Raw genomic sequence first — 19050 nt, 5'->3', positions numbered from 1 at the left:
AATAATAACAATGCTGTAATGGCTCTTGTGTAGTAATAATACATTGTAATGCTATAATCATAATAATGATGATAATAATCGTATACTATAATAGTACCTTATAAAAACTATTATGGTCTTTTAACTCATACAAACAGAAGGTAAAACCAAACTCATAAAAGGTCTGATAGGAAATAGGAAAAATTTCAGGGAAGAGTATTAAAAGTCAGCACTCACATAACATTGCCTCAATGCTAGGCTAATAGGAATGTTATCTTCATTTTGATCTTCTAGCCAAATCAGTAACCTTTCCGTCTTAGTCATTAATTCACTGTGCTGCTTAGTAATGACTAATGCTTTCACCGGAGCACTGTGTTCCACATGTTCCGTTACTCTCCCTTTATAATTGTTCTAATAGTCGAGTGACTGAAGCCTAGTGCTTTCCCAGTGAACGACGGCACCTGCCCTTTGCCCCAACTTATGTTTTCTTACCTCTGCTCCAAAATACAGTGAGTGGTGAAGAGCGCAGGCTCTGGAGCTAGACAGAGTTGGATTTGAATTCTGCTCTGTACGTTCTTCATGAACTCAGGTGAATGATTTGTCCTTCCTAAGACCCAGTTTCTCCATGAACAGAAGGATCTGGTGAGGATTAAACTGGTGAGTGAGTGGAAAAGTGCAGTTCCTAGTGCCCCACACACTCACCATTGTCCTTTGACCTCTGTTGTGTATCCATACCACCCATTTACACAATACGGTGTGCATACCAGTTCTAAACATCTTTGTTAAGGATTGCTTTCATCATTCTTCCTCTTTTATCAAAAATATTTCATGTTTGACTGTTGTCTAAATGATAAAGGCAGCCATTCCAAGGCATCTGAAGCACTGTAAAACTGCCTTCTGCTTCCCTGCCCAGCCCTTTCTTGGCTGACTAGTCCATTCAGTATCTCCGGACTCCCTGGCCTTTTAGCTCCTTACTTCTTCTTCACTAGTACTTGGAATAGTTCCCTCTTCTTTTTTTCTTTCTACCTTAGAAGCCTGCTTGGCCTTCTAGACTCCCCTCCTGGCATTCATTCACCAAATTCATGGAGTATTTCCTAAGTGCAAGTCACATTACAAGATACAGAGGCACCGAAATGCCAGCCAGTCTATTTCAGAAGATGAGGTGGTCACATAAAAAATACCATATACTAACATGATACCATCATATACTAATGTATGTATATATCCTAGACTATGAGTCTATCAAGTGGAGTTACCTTTTCATGTGGGCAGTATCATAAGGAGCTTTGGAGTAGTCTATCAGGGATCTCCAGAGAAACAGAGCTAATGAGATGTCACATGTAGAGGGGGAGAGACTTATTTGAAGGATTGGCTTGTGGAATTGCCGAGGCTTGGCAAATACAACATCTTCAGGGTAGGCCAGCAGGCTGGAGATCAGGGAAGGCTTGCAGTTTCACTCCTAATGTGAATCCCTCCTCCTGGAGAGGTGTGTCTTTTTTTTTTTTTTTTTTTTGAGAGGTGTGTCTTTTTCTGTTAAGATTTCAACTGATTGGGTGGGACCCATTGACATGATGGCAGGTAATCTGCTTTGTTCAAAGTCACGGATTTAAATGTTAACCTCATCTAAAAAAAAAAAAAATACCTATACAGGGCATCTAGAACAGTGTTTGACCAAACATACAGGTATTGTGGCCTAGCTGAGTGAGCATGTAAGGGAGTCGTCATAGGAGGTGTCCCTGGAATTGGGTTTTGAAGAAGAGATTGGATTTTGATAAGGGAGTCAAGGCTGTTGGACAGAAGGACAGCCTGGAGACAGCCAGAGACTGTCAGCCTGTTCCCCCCACCCCACATGCCCAAAGGGGTAACTCCCATCAGCAACAAGGGCTCACTGGTGGATGAGGGTAGAAGGTGTGAAGGGAGAACATTCTTAGCTGAGGAAATTATGTCAAGGAGAGGAAAATTGCAATGTGAAGTCCTCACGGACATCTAGAATGTGATAGGAAGCAACTAAATGGAAGCAGAAAGGAGCCTGGATTTACCGGTGGGCTGCACACCTTTTGCAACTTGGTGCGAGCTGGCTTACTCTCTGTGAGCCAGTTTCCACGTCTACAAAGTGGAGATAATGGTATTTATTCCTTTATCCCTCCTTTCCAACAATACAGACATATCCACTTGTTGAATTGTATTTAATCAGTGTGGTTTCAGCCAGAAATAGAAAATGACCAGGGACTACAGTTCTGCACCGACTTTGACACCTCTATTATTTTGCCATGTAATCTTGGGGAAAACAGTTAACTTCTCTGTTACTTTTTTTTTGGCTAAACAGTCTACACATCCTATAATGGATGTCCGTTACTTTCTTAACTTGTTAAATAATATCTCCTTTACCATAGCAGGTTGAGAACATTTCTATCTTAAAGAAATAGTCAAATCTTTTTACATAAGATTTTGATTTTGTTGAAGAAAGAATTTTTTAAAGTTATGGATCTCCTGTTACTATTAGGTCACAGGTTCCTAGTATGAGATCTCTTGAAACTAAGTTATGCTGTTTCTTCTTTAGAATTTTAATTTGAATAAACTTAATAAGGAAAAACATTATCTTCTAAATTTAGAGTTCTCTATATTTGTCCTGTAAAGGAACTCTTTTTATATTTTCTTGCATAAGATGCATGTGTTGAAAAAATGTATATATCTTTTGTACTCTCTAAAAAATATTGTGTTATTAAATACTATAAATTTATCCTTTGCAATACCTAGTACAGCTTAATGCAATTTTACATAATTAGTGTTTTGGTTAGCTTGGATAGTCCATTTTGGACAAGGTATAAGTCAACTGGATTTTTTTATTTTTTCACACATAAATTCAGTAAGTATTTACTGTATTCCCTAAAACACATTGTGAAGCAATATTGTTCACTTCCCAAATAATAGCTTATTTTCATGTAGTAACTATTACAGATCCTCTTCCACAGAGAAGATAAACATACAAAAGACGTTGGCATAAAAATATAAATAGATGGTAAACTATAGAAAAGTCCATTATAATATGCTTGCTCTTGTTTGCATAAACCTATGATCAGATTCTCCTTTGGGGCTAAATCTATGATCATGACTTTTATGAGGAAATTGTTGCATCTATAAGCACGTTTAGGCCTTTATTGGAATTGATAAAAGCTATACAAAAGGCGCTCACATGAAAAAAATGGAGAAATACTTGGGATTTAGTTCTGTGAGCAACATGTGTAGGGCTCACTTTGCCAGTGTAAAGAATGATAGTGGCTCTAGGTGAGTGTTCATAAAAACAATAAAATTTAGCGAAAAAAAATTTAAATAGGGGAAAGCGCATGGATTAGTAACTATTAATTGCACAAACTTGTTTTACTTCCTTGATCTTTTCGGCGTATGTCTTTTGATCCACTTTTACTACCAAGGGCATTTTTAGTATTATCCTTTAATTTGATGATGTTATGGCAGTTTTATAATGCAGATCAAGTAGGAAGGAGGAAGTCCCCTTGATTTGGGCTTTCCAGAGGTTTTGCCAAGCCCTGGGCAAGAGCTAGCACTTATCTTTTCGCTATGCATTTCCTTCACTGGTCTCCTTGCCGTTCTTGATCTGAACTCAAAATTCAGATCATAACAAAACCAACAGAAATATGCATGAACTTCATTCTGTCAAGAGTTGAGACAGAAGATTTGATGGATAGGAGCTGAGGGAGAAGAATGATAAAAAGAAAAAGAAAAGAGAGAATCCATTATTAAATTAAAGATGCTTCTCCCTTTAAAAAAAAATGGCATATTGACTGGTATGGTTTGATGACTACTTTGAACTTGTAGGTTTTAGGGAAAAATAATGTGTTCATGATTCTTTTAAAACAAACCGTGAAATCCATTTCCTCTAAATCTTTCTCTTTTTTTGAGACAGAGTCTCACTATGTCACCCTGGATAGAGTGCTGTGGCATCACAGCTCACAGCAACCTCCAACTCTTGGGCTTAAGCAATTCTTTTGCCTCAGCCTCCTAAGTAGCTGGGACCACAGGTGTCCACCACAACATCTGGCTGTGTTTTGGTTGTAGTTGTCATTGTTGTTTGGCAGCCAGGGCTGGATTTGAACTTGCCAGCTTGGGTGTATGTGGGTAGCGCCCTAGCCACTGAGCTACAGGCGCCAAACCTCTAAATCTATCTTGTTAAAGAGCAGTCTATAAGTTTCTAAAAACTGAAAGTTTTAGTTGGTCAGGCCAAAAATCTGGTCGTCATCCTTGAACTTTCCTGTGTCCCTCATCCATTACCGTGCCTTACCAGGGGGTTGTGTGCTTAGATGAATTGCAGCACTTGCTCCTTGCTCTTCCCTGTCTTCCCAGTGATTCATCTTCTTGCCCTGTCTTGCCCCACCCGCCAGCCTCTTGGCGTTCACCAGTACACCACTGCTAGCTTGCCTGAAGGCCTTTCTACTTGCAGTTCCTTCTGTTCAAGTCATTTCTTTTAGATCTTGACTTGAAGTTCACTTTATCAGAGACTTCTCTTGCCCACCACCTACCCTGTTACTTTCTGCATCTCTTCCCTGCTTTTTCCTCAATGGATTTATTTACTTACTTGATTATTACATGTCTTCCCTGCTAGAATGTGAACTCTGTGAACAAGAGTAGAGTCTGTGTTTCTTTAGTTCACTGCTGTATCCCTACTGCCTAGAATAGCTCCCAGAATGTAATAGGTCCTCATTAAGATTTTGTCAAATGGGCTCGGCTCCTGTAACTCAAGCAGCTAGGGTGCCAGGAGTTGGTGGGTTGAATCCAGCCTGGGTCCGCCAAATAACAGTGACAACTACAACCAAAAAATAGCCGGGCGTTGTGGTGGGCGCCTATAGTCCCAGCTACTTGGGAGGCTGAGGCAAGAGGATCTCTTAAGCCCAAGAGTTTGAGGTTGCTGTGAGCTGTGACACCACTGCACTCTACCCAGGCTACCCAGGGCAATAGCTTGAGACTCTGTCTCAATTAAAAAAAAAAAAGATTTTTGTCCAATGGATGAATAAATAAATAATTGAATACATTGTACATTCCTAATATTTTACCACCAAGTTGGATCTAAGTTAGTTTACTTTTTAAATAAAGGTGCTCTAAGAAGGTAGGAAATGATTGTACCAATAGACATGGGCAACTTTCAGGATGATTTATAACCAGTAGATTTTGTGCTGCTTTCATGAGCATATTAACAAAATACAAGAGCCCATGTATTTTCTGCAGTCATCATTTTTTAAGTGAGGTCTGCTGAGGTTTTTGTTTAAGGTGGAATTTGAGAACCTACTTGACACTACTTTTCTGGAGCAGTCTGCTCCATGGAGGCCTTACGCCTACAGTAAGAGCCCAGTGCTGCCACTAACTGCCCAAACTGGCATTGTGTCTGGATTTCATGCCCCCGAGTTCTTGGTTCCTAAAGAGACATTTATGTGCTCCTTTTCTGGTATCTAATGAGATAATTTTAAGTTCTTAAGCCTAAAATGGAAAGGCAGAATGCGGTTTATAGCAGCCCTCCTCTATGGAGTGAAAGAAATGAGGAATTTTCTTTGACTGGGAATTACGTGTCTCTGTTTGACAGTGCCCCATCCCTGTCCCCCTGCCCTAAGCAAAGCATTTCTGTCTATCTCAGTGATTTTCAACTGGTGTGCCCTGAGAGATCTTAAGTTGTGCCATGAAAATTTTTAAAGATCATAAATTATTTTCAAAAGGTGTTCAAAGCATAGTAAGTATATTCTTTCCTCTATACTTTTTTTTAAAAATCAATAAAATTTAAGTGGCATGTAAGTGTGCCACTCAAGTGTGCTGTGAGATAAAAGAAGTTGAAAAACAGTGTTCTGTTTGTCATCCCTTCACTTTGGGTCATTTTTTTTCTCTAAGAAATTAATTTCTGGACAGTGCCTGTGGCTCAAAGGAGTAGGGCGCCAGCCCCATATGCCAGAGGTGGTGGGTTCAGGCCCGGCCCCGGCCAAGAACTGCCAAAAAAAATAATAATAATAATAAATTAATTTCTGCTTTAAACCTTACTACGTATCAGGGTTTATAAAAGATGGTCTTGTAGAAACTGAGGCAGTTAAAAAGCTAAAACTCTAAAAGAAGAAAGGACATCCAAAATTATTTTAAAATTGCATTTAAAATAAATGGGGTATCTCCTCCTTTAGTCCTCGAGCCTCAAAAAGGAATTTGAAAGGAAGAATTGTAGAGAGACATTTCCATCCTTGAAAATACCAAGCACAATTTTGGCAGAAATCACAGCATAGGAAGATAGTAGATTCTTGGGCAGTGAGATGTTTGCTGCTTTGGTATTTTATCTTTGGCAGTTGTTGCCACATTTGATATGTTGAGCCGCTTTTGAAGATTCTGCAAAGGAGCTGATTCATTTCCAACGTTAAAAATTCAATAAATGGTCAGTGCATTCGTGTTGGGATGGGTTTATAACCTTCCATAGTTTTTTCTCTTCTCCTCTCCCCACCTTTTTTCTTGAGACTTAATTTTCCAGACTTATAGAAACTACAGACTATTCCAGATTACTACACAGTTTATAATGTAATGAAAGAGCACTTGACTATAAAATCAGAAGACTTAGCACATCCTCTCATCCCTCTGCGCCTGTTTCTTCACAGGTGAATGGGAAGCATCGTGGCTATCTGGCAGGGTGGTTTTGAGTTTGAAATGATAGGAAATACTACACATTATAAGTCTTGGGAAACGTCTCTGCAAATGTCAGATACCGTCAGGGTTAATAACTATTTCAATGCCCTGGTTTCTTGAGAAATTAATTACATTTTCAATTGTAGAGACATATCTTCCATACCATTTGATAAACATAAAGTGTGTTTTTGTTATTTCTTTCAGATTTGTTATAGTCTTTCCTTCCTAGTGTAGGAACAACATGAAGTTTCTTTCAGCCACTTTGTAGCTGATGGTCTTTTAAATAAGGCCACATCATGCGTGGCTGCAGTGCTGACCGACTCTAATGGAGACCTAACATGTGCTGGATTTTGAGGGGAAGTACAAAAATGAACAAATCAAGCTTATAAAATAGCCAAGGAGGCAAAAATAGATACCCAAAGTCAAACAGATTGTCTGACCAATACCGTGTTAGTTATAAAATGAAGTGGGGAACTTGGATGGTATCGTACAGTGACAGAGGAAAGGCTTTATATTATGTAACACCTGGAATTGATTTGGGGTTTCGAATTTGCTGCTGAGTCCGGTATTGTTTTAGGCCAACTATTCTGCTGGCTAACATCTACAAAAGCATTCTTTTTACCTCCTGGGTTTCCCTGAATTGGTAGATAATTTTTGTGTGTGTGACTACCAGCGTAGGGTCCTCTACTGAGTAGATGGGGTGTTCCAGTAAGTGTATGTGGTTGGCAGCCCAGCTCATCCCATTCACAAGAACTGAAGATGCCTCATCCTCATGCTTGTCCTGGTGGGAAGGGACTGGGTTGGAGAAGATTGAATCCTTGTACAGAGTGATCTTTTCATGCACCGTCATGTATGCTTGAGTTTTATGGCCACCAGCAATGTGCTTAGCCATATGACTGCATACGGGCTGGGGATTTCTGTTCTTTCTATTTTTATCCTAGTCTCTAGGGACATTAATTAATGACCTCCATTGCCTCATTCATTTATTAATCCACAGCCAGTGTATTCCACTCATTTCTGGGACATTACTTCATTGACAGAGAATTGACGTCTTTTAGCAGCTGCTCACTTGTGACAAGGTAGGAACTGCCTTTAATTAGGGATTCTAAGGAGGAACTTGAGCCCATTCATAGAGATAATCTTCAGGCCCCATATTTGTTCCTTTTTATCCTGATTCAGTCCAGGCACATTGCTGACAACAGTACTGCTCTTCCATCTGTTAGCTCCCCCAAATGTCAGGGATATTATGCAGACTTCTGAGCTAGGAACCTGGCTCTTTACCAGGAAGACAAATCTTTGGGTGGTTGACTCACCCAGCTTCCAGATGTAATTTAAGCTCCCTTTCCCACAGTGGAATTGTAGGTAATAACACGAACACATGATTTTCAGGGCAGGCAGGTGTGTATTTCGGGCCGATGAGTCAAGACATACTTATTACTAGCGTAAGAGCGTGTGGCTCCGTGTTTGACAGCTGCCGTGGAGAGGAGTGGTTTGGGCTGGCTAATTAGCACGGAGCCGTGTCCCTCCCTGATTTGTGCTTCTTTTACTCCCGTGAGGGTTTACTGAATGCTCCTGGTCTCCAGCTGTGAGTGTCTCCCATGCTGGTTGGCAGTTCAGAGAGCTGTTTCCAGCACGTACAAGTAAACAAGCAGTCCACAAAGGCGGATTTTTGCTTGCTGCATAAAGACAAGTATTTTAAGATTTAAGGCCTGATATGATGTTGGGTTATGTTTCTGAAACTTTGAGGTGCTCTTTCATGCTATGGAAATAACACCCAATAACATCACTGTGGGGCGATTAATCTGCTTCTCTCCCCCCCTCATTTCTTCCTTGTGTCTGTCTCTCTGTCAGTGTTTCATCTGCTCAGAAACCTCTGTCTGTTTAGTGCCACGTGTTTCTGGGAGGTCTCAGTGGCGTGGAGGAGATGCCAGTGCCTCGGTTGGAGGGGCTGGTGGGGGAAGGCTTGGGGATGCCGGGAAGAGTCCTCTGACTTGCTAAGAGGGCTTGGGAAGCTTTAGCAGAGATAGGTTTCCACTGAGCCTTGAAGGATGGGTAGATTGTTGTGCCAATGGAGGAGGATAGGCCAGGGCATTCAGAGGAACCGGCTGGGAGGCAGGAGAGCACGTGGCAGCTCCAGAAACTCTGTAAACTTAGTGCAGCTCAAGTACAGGGTGTGCGGTGGGATGTGAAGTGAGAGAACGTGGTTTGGGCTGGATTATGAAGAGCCTGGTCTGCTGCTATCAGGAGGTAGTACTTTTTCCTGATTGGGAACATTGGGTGTTTTATTCTGTTTTGTGTGTGTGATAAAATTTATACAATGTAAATTCACCATCTTAACCAAGTTCAGGTATCCAGTTCAGTGGTTTATCAGTGTATTGCCAATGTTGTCCAACCATTGCCACTATTCCAATTTCCCAACGTTAGCAATCACTCCGTCTTTCCCTTACCTCAGTGTCTGGCAGCCAGCTAATCTATTTTCTGCCTCTATAGATTTGCCTATTCTGGACGTGTCTTATGAATGGATCATAGAGATGTGGCCCTTTGAGTCCAGCATCTTCATTTAGCAAACTATCTCAGGGGTCACCCAGGTCATAGCATGCACCGATGCTCTGTTCCTTTTTATGGGTAAATAACATTCTACTGTACGTAAATGGGCAGACCACATTTTGTTTCTCTCTTCATCTCTTGATGAACACTTGGGTTGCTGCTTCTTTTGGGCTGCTGTGAACAATGCTGGTATCCGGGGACAGCTTTTTGTGTGGACGTGTGTTTTCAGTTTTCTTGGGTATATTCCTACAAGTGTCTTTGCTAGGTCATGTGGTAATTCTATGTTTAACTTTTTAAGGAACCACAAAATTATTTTCCTAGTCATTGGAGAATTTAAGACAGATGAAAACAGACTTGAATTTTACTTTAACCAAACGCTTTAGCACAGTATTTTCTTTGGAGGCTAAGTAGTTCTACTTTTTTAAATTCTAGGGATATGATTGCTGGAAAAGCAACCGTACCTTTTAGCACAGAATGGGAAAAAAAGAAGTGGTCTCAGAGTATTCTCTTGCTCTCTATGTATTGCAGAAAATAAGGTGTTTTTTTTTCTTTTTAAACAGAACCACTGATTAAATTATAGGCTATTATTAGGGAATTTATTATACTTATAAGCAGTACTTGGATTCCCTGTAATTTGTTATAATTAATGCAGGAGTTCAAGAGCAGAAAGCAAGGTCAGGTTGTGGCCTGCCTTTCTCTTTTGCAATACCTTGCTATCACTGGCCTTTTTTCACTAGTAGTTAAGGCTTGTATGTGTTTGTGTGCATTTAAATAAACATTGATCTTTTGGGGCAAGAATTACGATCATTTGACTCATTGACACTGTAAGGAGTCTCAGTAAGAAGTTAGGTATCTCTGGCAAAACGGGGTATTTTATTGAGCAGTGAATGTTGAAAACTTCTAGACTTGACCTTTTGCCAAGAAAGTCCCCTCAGCTCAAGGCAATCTTGTTTATGTCCTTTGGGTATATGCAGGTATTTTTATTTCCATGCATATACATGGTTTTTTTTTTTTTTTTCCTTATGTGGAAAAGGCTAGAAGGAAAATGTTCCCTTTTAAAGTTATCTTTGTCAGAGTTTTAGCTTTAGCTTTTTCCTTTTGTTTGTTTTTTTCTTTAGGGTGATTTCAATTTCTGCACAGTTGCTGAAGCACTGCCTTTGTAGTCTGTTGGAAAGTGCAGAGTTTTAATTGACTGTCAACTCACTCATTAAATATAAAAGCTTTTAGATAGCGCAGGGGTCAGGGACCAAACACGTTATTATACTTCAGTAGTCATAAACTGAAATTCTTCTCAAGGGTTTTGAGGAGAGAGGGACAGAGGGAGGGAGGCGTTCAGGTTTATCAGGTTGCATGCCTGTGTACATACTGTTTATCTGGTCCTGGCAGCAGGAGCACAGCGCCGGCCACCCTGTCCATTATCTGGGTTTACAGCTGTGACACCCTGTGGAATGGATGGAATGTGCTGTTTCTCTCCTGTTGGTGTCTCTGTCGATCTGAGATTTAAAAGTATGTTCTCTCTTGCTTTCCTGTACCTCGGAATCCTAGGACAACTTGTTTTCAGTCCCTCTTTTGTCTTTTATAGTAGAGAAACTTTGACATTTGTTTCCTATTTGCACCATACAACACCCGGTAGAAAGCAGTGCCGTGTTACACTCTGGTACACAGTGCACCGTCCTAGGAGAACTGGGTTCCAGTACATTCTAGCAAGATTCTAATGATACGCAGACTGCAAAAGAAGTTTTCTGGGAGGAGAGGACATTTTTAAGTCTTAATAATAACAATGACAAAACTGTCTGTCCTTTTCTCCCTGGTCCTCCACCCCAGAGTTTTATTGAAAGGCTTCCAAGATTGAAGAATTTAAGGATGGCACTTCTTTGCAAATTGTCATGTCCCTCCTGACCATGCAGATGAGGAGAGATAGGTTGGTTTGACTGAACTTGAACTGTAGAGGAGGGAAGGGCAGACAGGAGCCAGGTGATAGTAATAGTGACCCTGTAGGTTGGTAGTTACAGCACAGAGTGCTTTTACTAAACGGCTTTTCGTTTTTGATTTTGTTTTCTTTTTGAGACAGAGTCTCACTTTGTTACTCTTAGTAGAGTGTGGTGGCGTCACAGGTCAGCTCACAGCAACCTCAGACTCCTAGGCTTGAGTGATTCTCTTGCCTCAGCTACCCAAGTAGCTGGGACTACAGGCACCCGCCACAATGCCTGGCTGTTTTTTAGTTGCAGTTATCATTGTTGTTTAGCAGGCCCAGGCTGGGCTTGAACCCACCAGCTTCAGTGTATGTGCCTGGTGCCTTAGCCGCTGAGCTACGGGTGCCAAGCCAGGCTTTAGCCATTTAATTGGACATACCTGTTGAACTAGACTTGGCACACGTTTCACATGGGGGGAGGGGTGGGGAAATATTTATATTTTTTCCTCTTACTGTTATTTGCATTTATTTCATGTTAGATCTATTCCCAAACCATATGTTTTTGTTTCTTCATTTTCTTTGCAATATCTTTTTTTCTGTGCTACCTCCTCTTCTGTTTTGGGAATAGTTTGTTCCTTTTCAGTAAGGATCATCTCGATGTGGCAGGGGGAGCTCATGTATGGGTTAATGCGACCGGGAACTCCGTAAGGTTGGCAACACATCTTGGGTGCTATGTTCACTTGGATATGCTCAATGACCAGAGAATCTACATCTAAAACCCTTAAGTTCAGCATTACTCTGCATTTTTAAGCATGTGCAGCAAAAATTCAGCACTCTTTTTGGGCTACTGACACTGTCCCGCCCCACTATTTGGCCTGGGCACACCTACCACCTCCACTATTGTAAGGTGGGAATGATAACCCTGTTTTTTTAAAGTGACATCCTTCAGGTACTTTGTACATACCCTTGATGGCCTGAGCAGTTTCACGTGTGTTCTTAAAGTGAACACTGAAGATTTGAGCCTCTTGACTTGCATGACTTTGTGGGGTTTTCTGGGTCGATTGAATACCGAAGCATTTTCACAGATCACCTCAGGCCTCTTAGGGGAAGAGGAAGAGTGGTGGCTTCTTGGGAGAAATATTTTTAAAGCAACACGTACCCAGCCTCTAAGGTCCTTGCACCTTTCCTGCCGCCCTGCTTTAGTGCTGTTCAGAATGCCACACAGACTTGCTTACGCTGAGCAGAATGAACAGACCCACAAGCAAAACACAGTTGTGGAAGTGCTTGGATAAATTCCTCATACGTGAATTAAAGGCGAAACTCAAAGATTTTAGCAATGCATCTCTGAACATCGAGGAGAAAGTTAGGGGCTATAATTTTGAAAGAGTTCTTTGATACCTCTGTCGGAAGTCCTGAATGCTCTGTTGGTTTGACCCAATGTGGAATTTTCTAAAACTTTCCTTTCAAAATCTTAGGGATTTTCTTACCATTAGATAGAAACACTTGGAATAATTGGAGCCCCCAGAGATAAGTTTATAACATCTGTCAACTTTCAGTGGCAATGTTTAATAGCACTGATTAGCAGGAAACCTTTGCTGTGTTATCCAAAGAAGTCTGCCTTCAATTAAAAAAAAAAAAAAAAAGAATATTTTCTTTACGAATGAAAATAAAAATATAAAAAGTTATTTCACCTTTATTCAAGAAGCATAATTATGTTCACCAATTCTTAGAGGTAGAGCAGAATCCTAACCTAAAACTGCTCATCAGGCCTTAGTGTCTATATCCAAGTCTTTGAATATGAAAAATATTAAAAAGTTTTCCTTGTGAACTTGAGTTTTCAAAGAGGATCTCTGTGGAAAGTTGGCAAATAACTTACTTTCCTGGCACAAGGGTCGGTTTTTTTTTTTCTTTTCCCCTCCACCCAGAGCTATGACAGGGTGGAGTATACTTCCATGAAATTGTATGTTTCCAAAATAGGATTCACTGTTATATTTTATGGCTGTTATAACTGAATTGCTAATAAAAAGTAAGCAAAAACCAAGCATTCTGGAAATAGAATTTAAGCTCCTATATTGTCTAATTTAGTTGTCGAATTGGATAGCGTTATTATATTTTATAAAAGTGCCATTTAGCAAAAGTGTACCAACCAATTTCCAAATGGTCTGAATTTCATTCTCATTTCTGCATCTTACATAGTGACAGCACAGTCTCACGAGGTGGTTGCAGCTGGTCATTGCTGCCGTTCAGATTCCCTTGTGGTCTGGATGGTTTCCAGGGAAGGGCACCTCCTCCTTCAGCTCCTTGGGTTTTTATCTCAGCACAAGCTAATATCCAACCTGAATGACCAGGGACGGTCCTCGGACTCGGATTCCTTGCTAGTGGATTGTGAGACAGTGTTTCCTAGGGTAGCACAAGTCTATGAATAGAACTTGCTTGTGTATTGTAGCAGTGATATCTGCAGAGTAAAGTTGGAAGCAGCAGGTTAAGAAAAACTTAAACTCTTGTTTCTCAGGATCCCATGGTTGGTGGTGGATCTTAGGTGATCATTTTCACCTCTATGTTGACATGTAGAAATACTGAAGCTCTGGCAGATAATACCAGGATAATACCTTTTCAGATTTTTTTCTTTTTGGTCATTTTTTCTGTTTTTTTTGTTTGCTTGTTTTTGAGACCAAGTCTTGCTGTGTTGCCCTTGGTAGAGTGCCATGGCGTCACAGCTCACAGCAACCTCAAACTCTTGGGCTTAAGCGATTCTCTTGCCTCAGCCTCCCAAGTAGCTGGGACTATAGGCGCCCACCACAAGACCCGGCTATTTTTGTTGTTTAGCAGGCCTGGGCCGGGTTCAAACCTGCCAGTCCTGGTGTATCCAGCTGGTGCCCTAACCACTGAGATATGGGCGCCGAGCCACCTTTTCAGATTTTTACTCCTTGGTTGTTATGCATTGAACCCTTAGATAGCACACTAGGGAAGCAGGACACAGTGGTTAAAGAGCTGCATGGCAGGCTGTGCTCTAGTGTTCTCCAAGAGGCCCTTTGGCATCCAGTGGCTGATTTTTGCTCACAAGAAGTGCACGATAGCTATGGGTTAAAATTTCTATCTCCCTGGCTTGTAGAACAGCAAATAAGTCAGAACCATTCAAGATGGGGCGGAATGAACGGTATGTACAAGACACTCAAACATTGTAGGATGAGCCGGAGTAGGTGAACTTCATCCAGCCTTTCCTACCTTGAGATTTTCTTCTCTGGTTTTTTGTTTTGTTTTGAGAATCCCATTATACCTCTTTTCAATAAGCTTTATATTTCTTTCCTATCCTGAGATTCTGCTTTTAGGTTCTCTCAGGGCTTTCCTGCTTATTTGTTTTTGGTGTCCTTTAACTTTACTGAAGAAAGGCCCAGTGGAACCCTCTGGCAAAAGGATGAAGTTCACAAATTTCCTCATTACTCCTTTGTTCTTATTGCCCCAGTTTTCAAAGTATGGTGTTCAGATTCCAAGTGGCTCCTCTTCATTTTCAAAGATCAGGGTCCTGTCAAAAGGACTCAGGAGATGAAGAAGTGCTCACCAGCCTGCAATAGGGAATTCTGAGTTCTACTAACGATAATTGCATTTGATTAAAACCAGTCAAATATCCATGAGTCTGTCTTACAGATATTCTTTTTCAAAAAAAATTATTTACCTAGAGGGAATGATAAGGAGCAATTATGTTACATAAACAACAAATATGTTGGTAAAATTGGTAAATAAAAGGAAAAAGTGATGGAACCAAAAGTGTATCTGCTTTCTCAATGAACTCTGGGCACCTTAAACAGTTTTTGATAACTTAAGGACCTGCTTACTTGCTCAGGTTCCTCCTGTCTGAGAACAGAATGTCTATAAACATAAAAAATCTTCCATAAAAAGCTCAGAGGCAGTTGCTGACGCCTCTTCAGGAGAAGGTGAGCTACGTGCATGAGTGAATCTTTAACTGTTTCCTTGAGAACTGACCAGAGACCCAAAAGGAGTGTTTGAGGAAAACTCGGAACCAGGGGGGTGTCCAGGGAAGAACCTGGTGTAGGGTGCTGAGCTGAAGAATGCAGACAGGAAGGAGACGTTGGTGCTGCGTGATGTGCGAGGCAATCTGCCAGAGCCCATACGTTCCCTTGTCTTTCAGATACTACTGAGCTGTCTCCCAGGAGGAAAACTAAGATTGGGTGTCATGAGATTATTTTTCAAATGTGAATCCATTATTTATTTTATTTTTGAGGCAGAGTCTCACTTGGTCATCCTTAGTAGAGTGCCATGGTGTCATAGCTCACAGCAGCCTCAGACTCTTGGGTTTAAGCCATCCTCTTGCCTCTGTCTCCCGAGTAGCTGGGACTATAGGTGCCCACCACAATGCACCTCTGTTTTTAGAGACAGGGTCTCACTCTAGCTCAGGCTGGTCTCCTGAGCTCAAGCAATCTGTCCACCTCTGCCTCCCAGAGTGCTGGGATTATAGGCATGAGCCACCGCTCCCAGCCCAATTAGTTATTTTAAATAAGGCTTGTGATAGCCAGGGCTCACACTCCTTGAAGCAGAGGGGATTATGGACGGCTTTTTTGTTGGAGTTCCTGGTTTGCTGGATGAAACCATGGAACCTCCACGTGCAGGTGTGCTGGGAGCCTATTCCCTCGGGCTGGGAAACAGCCAGGCAAGTGGCAGGCATCTGGGCCGTAGGAGTGCATGGGACCTCCCTTCTGTAACGTCCGTTCACCTCCTATGGAAAATTTGACGTCAGCCTGAGGCTGAGCTGGGAACAAGAGGAAGCCAGGAGACACTCATGTTGCATACCCTTTAGAATTCTTTGGTCTCGGATATTCTGATGTCCTTGTGTAATGTTTCGTGAAATTCACTTGTTGCTTCAGTGAAGCATTGTCATGTTCTCTGATTCTCTCCCATGAAGGAAGAGCAGGTCATGACTCCCCCCTTTCCTACCATCATATTTTACCTATTTTTACCCAGAACTCCCTAAATAAACGCACTTGCTACCTTTGATTTCCATGTTTCTTCCTTATTAGTTTGTACACATTCAGCAACACCAGAAACGCCCCTTCACTACCAGCAAAAGTCTTTTAGCCACAAGTTCTTTTTTAAAAAAAATCAACTCATCACTTTCCAGTTTATATCTGAGATGAACCAGCTAGAAACTGTGTGTGATTTCATTGATGACATCAGTTTTTTAATCATTTTTCAGTCAATTTTGTAAGTTGGATATAAATAAAAGGTAATCTCCCAAAAAGTTCTGCTTGAGTCTTTGTCCCCCATAGTACTTTCATTAACATGTATTTGCTTTCAGTCCAAACAATTCTTTTTTTTTTTTTTTGAGACAGAGTCTTTGTTTTGTTGCTCTCAGCAGAGTGCTGTGTCATCACAGCTCCCAGCAATCTCCAGCTCTTGGACTTAAGCGATTCTCTTGCCTCAGCCTTACAAGTAACTGGGACTACAGGCGCCCACCACAACGTTCAGTTATTTTTTGTTGCAGTTGTCATTGTTGTTTAGCTGGCCTGGGCCGGGTTCAAACCCACCAGCCTCAATGTATGTGGCTGGCGCCGTAACCACTGTACTATGTGCACCGAGCCTAAACAATTCCCAAATAGTTATGGAACTTTTAAATAGTTCAGTAATTTTATCTTTCAGGATAAGCTACAAGCTCTTCTCTGTAACCTGTGTCCCCGATTGTTGGGACTTAGCAGAGAGTGATGAGTGGCTCTGGCTCTGACGAATGGGCACAAGAGTTTTCTACACGTATCAGGGACTGATCTTTAAAAATCACTGGAGACGCTTGTTACAGACATTCATTCATTTAATCAAACAATGTGAGCAGGAAGTAAAATGACTGAGGAACGAATCCTATAAATGATTATGAATTTCTCATGTGAATGATAGAAAGGGAATGGAAAAAAGGGTTATTGTTCTTTATTCTCTGTTAAGTTTGACCAAAAAGAATTTTTAAGTAAACTACCCGTGTTTGCCCTTCTGATTTGGGATTGTCTCCCCTCCGAGTGACTTGGTGGTCTTTGTCCTGTCCAGTAGACCTTAAGAGGAGAGAGCAGAGGCCTCTGCTAGAGTGCACAGAGAGCCCGGTTTCTTCCCTCAAGGAGGGCTAAACCTGTCATGCTCTGGAAAGAGCCAGCGATGATTAGGTCTCAGCACTGACTGCCTCTCTCCAGGAGAGTTGGGCTTTGGGTCACTTCTGTGTTCCCCTGATTGAGATGTCAAAGTTACATTAAAATGGAGAATTATAGTTACCAGGAGCAAAACGGTTGTTAGCGCGTGTCAGGATTAAAAGCCAGTGGTGACTGTGTGTTAAGAATGCGGTGGAAGGAAGTAGAGTCTTGGGAAGTCAAAGTCTGGAGTGAGGAGAGTTCTAAGTGTTTAGGTAATCCTAGTTATTATTCTGATAAAACTCTGTTTTATTGGCAAGGAAACAATACACTGGATCAGCTGCTAGGAATAGTGGTCTAGTCTGAGACTTGATGTGTCCGGGTGCAGTCTGTCCGTTTGCACTTTGGTGGTTTGAGAATGTACTTGAGGTTGAAAAGATGCATCAGATTAGATTTTTATGAGTCAAAGACTTGTCAGGTGAAGCCTGGCTCTGAAGAGCTTCATACAGGGTGGGCATAAAGTTTGTTTGCACACAAACTTTATGTTTACCCTGTATTATCGTTTAGCGGAATTCTAAATTATTTGGCCTCTTTGTGATCTGCCTTACCAAACTTTTGAATTTGAGAGATGATGTGTTTTTAGAATATTTTCAGTAACACACACAAGTAAATGTAGCTTGGATGGTCCTATTGTTATGGGTGTCCAGGTGTAGAAGAGCATTTTCATTCTTGCTCTCTGTTACGAAGCCCTGGTCCTTATCAGTAGTTCATCCTGCTGGCCAGCAAATAAACGACTTGATGAGAATGCTTTCAAGCTCAGAATGAATGAGATGGGGCACCTGCTACATCAAACAAAGATAAACACAGGCAGAGGTCACTTTCCATCTTTTATAGAGATGACCTTTATTGACATGACCTGCATATCCTGCTGTGTACACAAGATTTTACATCTAGAGACATCTATGTTGTTGGAATATGTTCCGAGTATGTGTTTTTAAAGTTGTTTGTTCCTCTGTTCCCACGAACAGATACCAGTATTACCTGCAAGTCAAAAAAGACGTGCTGGAAGGGCGATTACGATGCACATTGGAACAAGTGATTCGCCTCGCTGGCTTAGCTGTGCAAGGTAAGACCTAGTGTGAAATTCCCTTTTCTGTTTGATTATGGTATTGTCAGCCTCTCCAAGTGAGAAGTTAGATTTACTTAAATGATTCCCCCTAGTAATGCTCCCTTTTCATTTCAAGATCTCTAGCATTAAAAATGCAAAGTGAGTGATTTTTGGTGGCAGGATGGTAGATTTCCTAAAGCTGTTTGCAAACTGCTCATGCTTGTATAATTACAGTTTTATTTGAAGAAATCGCAGCTCTTATAGTGCCTTTAATTAAGGCTACATTTCAGGGTTTGTGGAACATTTTCTCAGAATTATTCCACTGCACAATGTGGTCATGTTATGTGGCTTGCTGCAATGAATGTGTTACTGTCATAGCAGCTTCAAGTATAATAGCTTTAAACATTATAGTATAATTTATTCCAATGCAGTTAGAGAGATAAATGAAAATCCATAATGGTAATGTGGAACAACAAATGTGTTTCAGGCTGAATTTATCTTTCAACCTGTCCTGTTTAAATTTATCAGACAGCCATTTCTTAACCTTCTCTAAATTGTTACATGTGGATACTTTATATTTTACACATTACTGTTTGTTGAGTGGTAGCTTAAATGCCTTCAGCTGTATTGAACATAAGACGATGGTAATGTAACTTTTGAAAAGTAATCCTTCCTTTCAGCCATTACTTTCTTTTTCTTTCTCTCTTCTCCTCTCTTCTCTTCTC

At 41.0% G+C, this 19050-nt stretch overlaps 1 protein-coding gene across 1 annotated transcript in view; it reads left to right on the top strand.

Annotated features, from left to right (window-relative positions):
* The window catches only part of PTPN14 (protein tyrosine phosphatase, non-receptor type 14), a 177468-nt gene that overhangs the window by 104661 nt on the left and 53757 nt on the right, over nucleotides 1-19050 (top strand). Inside the window, exon 4 of the mRNA XM_003802048.2 lies at nucleotides 18246-18343. Within this exon, the coding sequence (XP_003802096.1) occupies nucleotides 18246-18343 (98 nt within the window). The remainder of the gene's footprint in view (nucleotides 1-18245; nucleotides 18344-19050) is intronic.

The sequence above is a fragment of the Otolemur garnettii genome, unplaced genomic scaffold, assembly GCF_000181295.1.
Source record: "Otolemur garnettii isolate 467f Iridium unplaced genomic scaffold, OtoGar3 scaffold00229, whole genome shotgun sequence".
Taxonomy (NCBI): Eukaryota; Metazoa; Chordata; class Mammalia; order Primates; family Galagidae; genus Otolemur; species Otolemur garnettii.
This window is presented reverse-complemented; position numbering and strand designations above follow the sequence as displayed.